The 11,384-nt window shown below is 30.2% G+C and overlaps 1 protein-coding gene across 1 annotated transcript; it reads right to left on the bottom strand.

The window, feature by feature from the left end:
* Positions 1-1,199: 1,199 nt before the first annotated feature.
* LOC131844999 (uncharacterized) lies at positions 1,200-1,833 on the bottom strand. Its single transcript, XM_059194009.1, has 2 exons — positions 1,731-1,833; positions 1,200-1,630 (listed from the first exon to the last, which is right to left on the bottom strand). Exons 1-2 carry the CDS (start codon positions 1,831-1,833, stop codon positions 1,200-1,202), a joined length of 534 nt encoding a protein of 177 aa, XP_059049992.1.
* Positions 1,834-11,384: the final 9,551 nt, after the last annotated feature.

Raw genomic sequence — 11,384 nt, 5'->3', positions numbered from 1 at the left:
TTGAAATGACATAAACTTTTTATGAATTTTGTATTCTCCATGGGACCAGCCACTACCCAACCGAATGCTGTCTCTTGTAAAATCAATTTATTGTTATTAAATTTAACCTTGTTTGATTTTATTAAATCCCAGAATACATCTGCGCCTAATAGAAGATCAATATCTGAAGGATCGTAGAATGTGGGATCTGCTAGCTTGAATTCGTTAGGAATATCAAATTCTTTAACGTTAATTTTTGATTGAGGAAGTTTATTAGTAATAGTTGGTACAATATAGCATTTGATAGGAGTGCTGTATGCATTGTACAGTGATTTTAATCTTAAATCGCAATGTTCGGTAACATTAATTATACTGTTATTTAAACCAGACACATAGTGGTACCGATTTGTATGCTTGAAGCAGCCAATTTGAATTTGAGCTTTCTTGCTAATAAACGACGACTGGCTTCCACTATCCAGTAACGCTCGCAATACCAGCTTTGTTTTGTTGTCATTGTTTGTAACCTCGACTCAGTTGACAGCAATGTGTTGCACGAGGATACAGCAGACATATTTATAGTTGACGCAGTATTTAGCAACGTAGTGTCTTGCGGTAAGCATGTATCATTATTATTTGTATTTGTAGTAATTAGAGAACTAGTAGGTATTTGTCCTTGATGTACGTGTGACGTATGTATTTGTTGTTGAGCTTGTAATGTTTGTTGTGTATCTTGTTGTGGTTGTATGTATTGATGTCGAGTAGCTTCATGTGTTTGTGTTTTATGTAATAATGTATTATGTTTTCTGTTGCAGATTCTACATCCGCCAAGCTTGCATTGGTACGACTGATGGCCATTTCGAAGACAATTGGAACATAATTTGAATTGGTAAACCTTGGTATTCCGTTCATCAATAGGTAATGATTTAAATTTTAAACATTCATGTAACCTATGATTTTCATAATATACAAACAGAATCAGAAGATACCATAAATGACTTTGATTTAATCGACCCTATATGCCTATCGAATGTATTATTATGAAACGAACCCCTATTTATGCCTAATGTTTCTAAAACATTTGCGCTGTCACGAAGAAACGTATAAAAATCATCTAAAATGGGAGATATTTTAATTTCCTCATGGATTATCCAACTTTATTATAAATAATAATAGTATCCCACATTTCATTTTGACGTTAACACAAATTTTTTGACAATAGATTAGTAATCCTTCATCTGACTCAATATATAAAGCATAGACACTTTAAATGTTCGTTCTTTGTTGTTGTATCTCTCGCAGAGCAAAGACCAAGCGATATTGTAATTATTGGCAGAAACTGTGACAGAACTGATGACCGCGGCAGCAGAACCCGTCAAATAAGATTTTAAATAATGAAATTTAGTGACGTCATCAATTCTCTCATTATTGTGAATCAAGGATAAGTACATGTCCCTAAATTCTAGCCACTGGTTCATATTGCCGTCGTACAAGGAAATTTTTATAACTGGTAGTTTTAAATTGTTAGTGAAACCAGCCGACACACTTTCAACCTTATCAGAATTAGTCCACAAATCAATTAACATTTGTGCTTGAGCGAGTAAACGAAAAAATAAATTCTCCGTAATCTCCCTTTCTTCTATTTGACTAATATCTGAATCCAAAAATTATCTTTGACTGAATGTCATCAAAAGAACATGACAGATCTTGTATTTTACTAATTCGCAAAGTTAACTCATTAATTTCTATTTTACTTGCTTGTTTTAACTCAACTAATGGCTTTAAATATTTTTCAAATAATGTTAAACGAGCACGAATAGACGCCCTTTGTTTACTTAAATCCTTTAATTCACTCATTTTATTGTACTTAATAGGTAATTAACAATAAATAATACTAATATTTATGAATTTTAAAAAGAGTAGGGTAATAAGTAAAAAACAGTAACAAAATATCGAACAACAAACTCAATCAACACGAAATGTCGTTACAACTGTTATGCGTAGTATCAGGCTTGAGATAAAATAATAAACAGCGCGATGATTCAAGACCGTTCAATACAAAATCACTTAGCGTAACAGTTGTGCGCGATAACGATTCACTGTTCACCCGGTTACTTATCACAAATGTTCTAGAATGATCGTTGAAATTATTTAAAATATTATTCGTTATTTGAGATGTTTGTACAAAGTAATTAAATTAAACAAAAATGGTTATAGTATTGACTATTAATATACTTTGTGACTTTAAATGCACTTGTAAACACAAATAGATGCTACAATTTTATGAATGAATAATGTTAACTACATATTATACGGCAAAATTATGTAGGTTATTACGATCTTATAAATTTGAACTTCTGATTGTAAATAAGGTATCAATTTTAAATAAATGGTTTAATAATGCTGTAGATTTATTGGAAATGTTATGAAATTGCAATTTGTTATAGAATTAAATGAAATATTAATTAACTATATTTATTACGTAATTACTATGACGGTTGGAAAATTAACATTGACGAACAAAATTGTCCACTTTATACACACATTTAGCTAGAAAGAATGGAAATATAGATAGGAATAGGCGTACCCTTGGCAAGTTAGATTATACTTCGTAGTCTTCCGTAGGGATTGAGTCCGCTTCCAATATATCCACAATTTTCGGGTTGGTATGTAATTTAGTATTCGTCGTGTAGATGAAATCTCGTCACATCTGATCGTCGAATCACGTCGAATCACGTCGAATCACGTCGGGGTCACCAAAATGTTTATGTTTATTTTGTTTATTGTGAAAAATATTTACATTATTGAATTATGGCTAACGTGTACAAGGGCGTATTTTTGTGAATGTTCCTTTTATCGCCTTATTGGCCGTTATGGCTACTTTTTTCTCTCGTCCGTACACCGCGCTCGTTGCTAAGTTCACACTGCATGTGTGCCGCCCCCTCCGCCCCGCTCTGCCGTCTATGCGGCGTGAACATATATATCTAATATTATGCCCAGTAGAAGGAATGCAGATATTTTGGAAGTATTCCATATATATAGTATGAATCTAAGGAAATTAACATTATTGTCCATCTGTTTGATAAGGATGTTTCTATTACACCCATACCATGTCTTTTCACTCCACACAATTAAGATGCTACCTTTTGAACGACAGCTTTTCATATTAGCAATAAAATATTACCAACACCACAGGTACTGCCTCTAGGGTGCTAACCTTTTATAGAAGAATATCAAATTCTTTTTTAAGTCATTTACAAAACCTTAAACTATAATATATTGTATTACTCTACTATTGTTGGCAATGAATAGATTATTATGTATTAGATTATACTCTGACCATAATAACAAATCTTAAATTAATAACGATTAAAAAAAGAATTGTGTCGGATTATTATCGGATTTGAAATTGCAAGCAATTGTTTGCGCAGTGTTGACTGGTTATGATAAAATGTTACTCTGCAACAAACAACTCGCTTTCCGATCATAATTCACACGGGGATGTTTTCCATTGCATTCAGCGCAGTAATACAAGTCCCGCGGTGTTTTTGGATTCTCAAAAATAATATTTTACATTGCTGCAAGTTTAATACAAAATTTTTAATCAGAATTATCAAATGTAAAACATTTACAATATTAGTAACAATTATGTTATCCATAACATAATTGTTACTAATATTGTAAATGTGAGTTTTTCATCTTTTTGTTTGTTAGATCTTGGTGCCTTCATGGTTTGATCAATAATCATGTTTCGCTTATACGTGAGTTTGAAACAGAGTAAAATATACATATAATAGATATACAATTTAAGAATGAATTAGCTAGTAAAGCAGATTTAAGAAAATAAAGATAGTAACGAAGAACTTCGAAGAGCGGCGTTATTTCAACGTACCGATTAATTTAAGCGTAACCAAATATTATATTAAATGCGTACTAATTGGCACTGGAAAATTCATATATAAATCAAAATATTTCAGGCAAAGAATTTCGATATAAAATAGCTTTCGTTATTTTAAAGCAAAAATAGTCACTACTTTCATGTAAATAATTTATTCATTTATACTGTTTATCGCACCAAATACAGAAAATAATTAAAAAAATAAAATAATATATAAAATAAATAAATTAAAATGTTTATATCATCTATGTTAGTGAATGGTGTTATATGTAATATACTTGTTTTAAAGTATCTATTTATATAATTAGCCCAACAGCTACCCACTGCTTCCGATTTACAGAGCCAGTCTGTGCAAGGTCGTATGCTAATATTATCCACTACTTCCCCATTATTCGCACTATATCATCTGTCTTCTGACTACATTTTGAGACGTCCCAGTTTTAGGCAACGAGGCACATCACAGTAAGGTTCACGGCCCTGTTGGGCAGTTTTAACTTCTAACTTTGCGAGTTGGTCATCAGCATTTTCATTGCTTTGAATGTTTGAGTGCCCCGGGGTAGTGCCTTCGGTATACTTGCCTAGAAGGGATTATGGACTTGTTTTTGACCAGCCCAATTCAAGTTATCATACATATAAACCGTTTAACTTTAGTTTTGGTTTTACGCAATCTTGTGTCGTGTACTTTTGACGACTAGGCACATAAAAAATGACTATATAAAACTTAAATCATTGTGTTTAGTTCAGCCGAATAATAATGTGAAACCTCCTACGCAAAGCCCAACTCCCACTACAATTGGCCACTGTAAAACGTAGTGATTATTGACTTTACAAATTATTACCTATTATTATTATATTTAGACAGTGTCGTGACCTACTGGATTACTAACCCGATTTATAGATTCCCAAGTTCATTAATTCGTATCTGGCCTACAGAAAGTAACTTTGTGTTTAGATACTGGCTTATTCTCTGTTGTAAACATATGTTATAAAATAATTTATTTGTTAAATATTTAAATTTTTAAATAGTTAAATATTTTAATTTTATAAAATTTAAATATCATAATTTTTTTTACTTATAAAAAGAATTCTCAACCCTATCCGGTGACGAAAATACAGCTAATAAATTCAATTAATCCAAGAGAGGCCTGTAGGTTTGCCAGCTACCACGTTAGACTCAAAATATACTCAAGAAAATGTGGATAACTGGATATGTCAACTGTTCTCCATGCCGCATGCCGTCTACAGTTGATCTGATGTCATTTGGGATTAGTCATGAAAACATATTATTATTATATTTATCTTGGGGACAATAAACGATACAGTAGGTTAGTATCGATATGTTTGTATGCAAAATCGAGTAACAATTTTCAGGTGCACGACACCAGACAAATCAGTTTATGGAGCGTATGATTTGATTTTGGATATTTTTATCGTCCTGTTTGCATCGTCTACATTCCTTAGCTTACAGTCGCAGTAAAATCGAAATAGAATATTAAATGTATTTTTTACAATTCTATTTTACCAATGTAATAGATATTTAAATACATAAGCCAGCAATTTTTATGACAATTAAGTTTTATATTAATAAAACTTCTTTATTTCTTTTATGCATTTGAGAAAGGCAAAGGGATTATACCCATATAGTGTATTATTTTAACAAAAACATTTTTCAAACAAATAAAGTAATTCAATATTTTTTTCCTGTACATGTCGTAATTAGTACACATTTCAATAATGCTTAACATGTTTAAGTATGTAAAACTTACATAATGGTTCTTTATTAAAAACACGTTAATAGCATATCATCAATTATAGTGAATATACGTACCCAAGTAAAAAAATTGATTAATTTAAAATCAAACCATAATGTTAATAGTAAGCGAAGTATTTCGGAACTATTTCCAGCCTTAAGAATTGAATTTCCAGTGGATGATGAGTTGGCAATTTCATCGCTTCATTTGCTAACTAGGTTCGGTTTACATTTCCATTGAATATACTTTTATATCATTTTTATTTATTTTAATTTCTCCGAAATACAATCATGCACTTTATATATATGCAGTACATATTGAAAATGATGATACATAGTATTTTTACTGTGTACTGCATGTAATATACCGATAACTTACCGGTAGTGTATAGGTATCTCTAATTACTATATATTAATCTAGCAATTAGAGGCAGTTTTAATTGAACTTTATAACTTTTTCCGAATAGTATACAGTGAAGAAAGCTTGAAATGTGACTACCTAACTTTAATAATAAACATCAAAAATTTATTACAATTTACTAAATAACAATGACTACTATATTTTAGTGTTATTAAAGTTAGGTAGTCACATTTCAAGCTTTTTTCACTGTATACTATTCTAAGTAAAAAAGATGTTAGCCATTTAATAATTTAATTGAATAAACAAAATTGGTTAATACTAAAGTTTAATTATTTCCATACCAACTCAACAATTTTATTTTTCAATGAAGACAAACAATATATACTTTTCTTATTGTTCTAAAATTCATTTGAATAATAGTAATATTTTACAATTAGTGACAGGAAATAAAACATGTATATTTCAACAAATGTTTATTGTTTTAACATGATTTAATGGTTATTATGCTACATATTGATAACACATAATTATCAATTTAATCAGTAAAACAGTAAAGAAATAGTGTAACTTGATCCTATTGTAATTTAGGTAATCTTATCTTTCTAGTAAATTCATTACCAACCCAAAGCAACATTAATTTATTATTTCTCTATATATATAAGGCACTGCTTCTGTATATATACCCATCAAATATATTTAATACATTAGTTAAGTCTAAAATAGGCTCCATACGGTTTTATACATAATATGAATATCAACATATTCAAGAAACTTGGGAAAACTTTAATTATGAATGGGTCTCGCAACTTGCGTCAGAAAAATTGGCGTAATGCCAATATTCAGAGATGTGGGTTAAAAAAATATATCCTGAAATGTTAAAGGTCAGGGAAAATTGGTTTCGTATGTTCGATCTCGTATCAGGTAAAATATACTTTCTTTGCTTTTTCGAATATATGTAACTTTTTTTAAACACTCGAAAGTATACAAAACTCTTTTAAGAATATGAAAATTTTATACTACCTTATTCCTACGTTAAAATGTTTTGACATAACGAATAGGGACTAGCGGTTTATATCACATAATTAGTATGAAATACTCTGAAGAGATAGAAAAGGCGCATTATTGGCACTGCGTCAGTTAATTTGTACCTGGCTCCTCTAAATAGAACTCAGAAGATCGTGTTTAGAAAAATAATAAAAACTGTTTTCTATAGTTCGTCGGCTTTGTAGACATAATACTGTGAGCCTTGTACCAAATTACATATATTTAAAGTTGTTGTGTAGATGTATTATGTATAAAGATATACCATATACGGGAAAACGTCGTTACCTTTAAATATAAGAAAATCAATAACTTGAAAGATTTCACAATATAAACGTTTTCTTACACTAGAAAACATGAATGAAGAAATATTGGCAGGTTTCCAAATCTCGGAGCAGAAAGCGTGGGCTTTCTGAACGCAATCTTGGAAAGGTTAAGGGTGACAAAAATAATGTAACAACTTTGAATACACTACATTAAAAGATATATAAAAAAGTGAAACACATTTTGAATATATGAATGACAAACAAGCAGACGGCCCACCTGATGTTAAGCGGCAACTGTCGCTATATAGGTACATGTAGAACCTATTGTTCATAAACATATCATACAGGATTGATATCCTGCATGAGTGATATCACATGCATTGCCATTCCAGAGGACTAAGATGCATAAACCATAAAAACAATGTATTAAAAAAAATTTAAATTCCATATATTCGATTAAACTTTGCTTAAATTTAGATATTTAAACCGAAAGTAAACTAAAAGTCCAATATTACCTCTTTACAATATTAGTTTAGTTGATCAATCTGAACCATTAATATAGTGTTACTAGATTTCATATAAACTAGATAAAATATGTTACGTTACTGAGCACAATACTTAGACTAAATAGCGGAATCACATTTAATTATGAAATATTTAAAAAAACTATTTTTATATACATTACTATTTAAAATCACACTAAACCTTTGGATTATTATTTTCCTCGTCCGATCTACTCTGGAAAATATAACAAACTCGATGACATTGGATTGCCTCCTTTCGCAACGTTATATATTCTTGTAACCAGCAGCTGGTCTTTACATTTCTCTTGCGGTGTAATTATGAATAAAATTAAATGAAGAATAATTTTCTGAACAAAAGTGCGAAATCATAAACGTGTATTTACTGCACACATATCTCTATAGATATTCGAAGTAACAGAATAAATATGGTGGTCGATCTAGTTTCATTAGTCGATAAAGCTTACACTCAAAATGTCCTATGTCCAGCAAGGAAGTGATGCGGACACATGAGTGAAATGTTTATAGAACAATAAAAAACAAAAAAAGATTTCATTAATAATGTACAACTAGAGGTTTACGATCCAACATACGCGTAATCACAATAAATCTTTCGAAAAAATATAATATAATAATGTTGGTAGCCAAACAGCGCTTCGTTCGACTTCGTACTCATGTCATTTTGTTGTAGAGTAAAGACAAGCAGTGTACAATTTGTGACAAAATAATTACTACTTCAGAAAGGGGATCTCATGAATGCTGAATTATCAATTCACTAATAACAAAATATTAAATATAAAAAAAACTTAACAATGCGTCTAATAGCACCGATAGGTATAAATATAATTATTTGTATATAAAACCTCTATCTAAAAAAATAGATATACAATCTTTCTACACAGCTCATTTGTCTTCATTCATTTTTTTTATCTCTGAATTAAATATCCTAAGCAGTTGAGAATATTTATAAAAAATAGAATTAACCCGTTTCGGATCAAATCGCAATTAATCAGAACCGTTATTTGTGACAATAAAGTGAAATAATTTGTTTTGTATTTTACGTTTTTATTATTACTGAAAGTAAATATCATATGCTTTCAGAACTTTTAAATGCATAATTATAATCAGGATCTTAATATTACTTAATAAACGCATTTCAATCATTGTCGTACTGTTATTGTTCAGGCTGTGTGAACGACGTCACCCAAGGCCGGCTGTCGGCGCCTCTGCTGCGGTCCATACTTTCAGTGACTTAGCTGTATTAATACACTACGAATGTATTTACCCATCGGCATCGCCTACGCGCTGAAAACCGCGTGGGAGTATTCTATCTACAGGCAGATTTTATTTTATTTGCAACTTTTATAGAACATACAGATAGACTAACGATGAGGGGGTGTAAGTTTAGTTGATGATATGTAAATCAATTATTTTATTAGCATTAACAAAGTAAAAAACAAAAATGTCTCTTATATAACTTAGCAGCACTTTACATTGATAAATAATATTTGGTATTAAGTAAGTTTAACTTAATTACAACAACTTTAATGTAAATATACTATCGACTACAATACTTATAAAGTAAAATTATAAACTTCTCCGTAACAGATTATTTTTAAAAGATGAAACAAACCGCTTCATAAATTAATAGTAACAAGGCAAAATGTAGATTATTTCTCCATAAAGACACATAACCAACATTTATAGTTAAGATTTGTTCTGAATATGTTTTATAAAAATGCTTTCTTGCTCACTATTTAGGTTATTTATACGATTGTAATTGTATAATTGAAGCAAAATATAAAAAGATTTATTACTGTGATTGTATGACGCAATTTTTTTATCGAATATATCGCTTATTTTTACTTGGTGAGAATACTATAAATTTATTACTTATAATCTAACTTTATCAAGTTGGTACTATGTACTCATTTTGTTTGAAACTTTAATTTACCTAGTTCATTAGAACCTTATTTGAATTTTTTATATAACTGGATGTAGTGACACAAATACAGCTACAAAGTATATCTAACTACAATGAAATGGTAAACAACATTATAAATGTGTCACTATAACCATAAAATAATACCTACATATAGTTACCTAATAAACGTAACAAGTAAACACTGCATATTAGTAAGCCTTAATTTCATAATATATAAAATCATAAAAAATATGAACACAATTGTTTATAGATTTCTTATTTGCACCTTTTTTACAATGGACTGGTAAGTGAGCACGGCTTTATTTTCTAGCGTAGGGAGCTCTGCAACTAAGTTAGCAGTATACCCAGGGTCACAATCTGATCTAGCCTGATTTTAATATTCCCAAATAGTCAAAGTCAATACTTGGCCAATATAGCCTCGTTACTCTAAATGACTCCACTTGGAGAGATAAAACTGTTAGTCCCAATATTAGATTGATTCATCAATTAAATAAATATAACTAATATTATTAGCTTTTCTTTTGGAACTTCTTAAAACTTTCTATGAGCTGATCCACTGCTTTCATCTGCCTACCTGCATCAAACAAACATAAAATAATAAGTATTAGATTAACAAGAAATAATTATGTTTTACATTTTGGTACTTTATTAAATTTAGTAAATAAATAAATCGCCGACTGCCGACATACTTATATCTCAAAAATATTATACAAGTATATATACTTTTATGATAATATCAACATATAAATATGTGTCCTAAAATTGAGAACTTCCTTTCAGATAAAAAACAAGCTATTGCTAGTACATATATGTGTATATATATATAGAAGAAACATTACTTCACTTTATGCATCGCTCGAGTAACGAATCGCTAAAGTCCCGCTGTATGTGAAATGACGCCGCGCCACTATGGCGACGACGTGGCTCGCCCGACACACTTTCCATTGACTGGGATGTCCACCCATCCCCCAATAGTTATTTTGGGGAGACGGATATACGTCATAATAACTCTAAGTAATCGTTATTTAGGGTAGACGTGGGATTACATTGAACTGGTGCTCAGAAAAATTAACATACTACAATGTACTTAAGTCTAATATATGTTACGTTTTTGTTGTCTAAAGGTATTCCTAATTATTTATAATCACATATATATTGATTTTCATTAAGAATATAAGCCACAAATAACTTTTTCCATCGTAATAAAATTATGTATTTTAATATACTTTTTTTTATAATTCATAAAGCACCATCTAGACCCAATTTAAGCTAGATAAAGCTTGTTTATGGGTACTAGTTAACTAATACATAGATATATATACATATATATATATATATATATATATATATATATATATATATATATATATATATATATTCTTAACGTCAACACCCCGGCTGATACAAACAATCATACTCATTAATACAAATGTTTGTGCCTTGCGAGGAATCGAAACCGCGACCATCGGGAAATAAGGCGGTGTGTTAAACCACTAGACCACCGAGGCCATCTTAATTAATAATCAGAATATACACATACTCAATAAAGAAATATCCAGACGCAAAAGTACCATGTTCAAGTCTATGGTACTTTCCACTGAAAGGACCATCAAATGGTTTGCCATT

The sequence above is a fragment of the Achroia grisella genome, unplaced genomic scaffold (genome assembly GCF_030625045.1).
Source record: "Achroia grisella isolate CSIRO2021 unplaced genomic scaffold, CSIRO_AGI_Agris_v1 utg445, whole genome shotgun sequence".
NCBI classification, from domain to species: Eukaryota; Metazoa; Arthropoda; class Insecta; order Lepidoptera; family Pyralidae; genus Achroia; species Achroia grisella.
The sequence above is the reverse complement of the archived record's forward strand: the minus strand, read 5'-3'. Positions and strand labels throughout refer to the sequence as shown.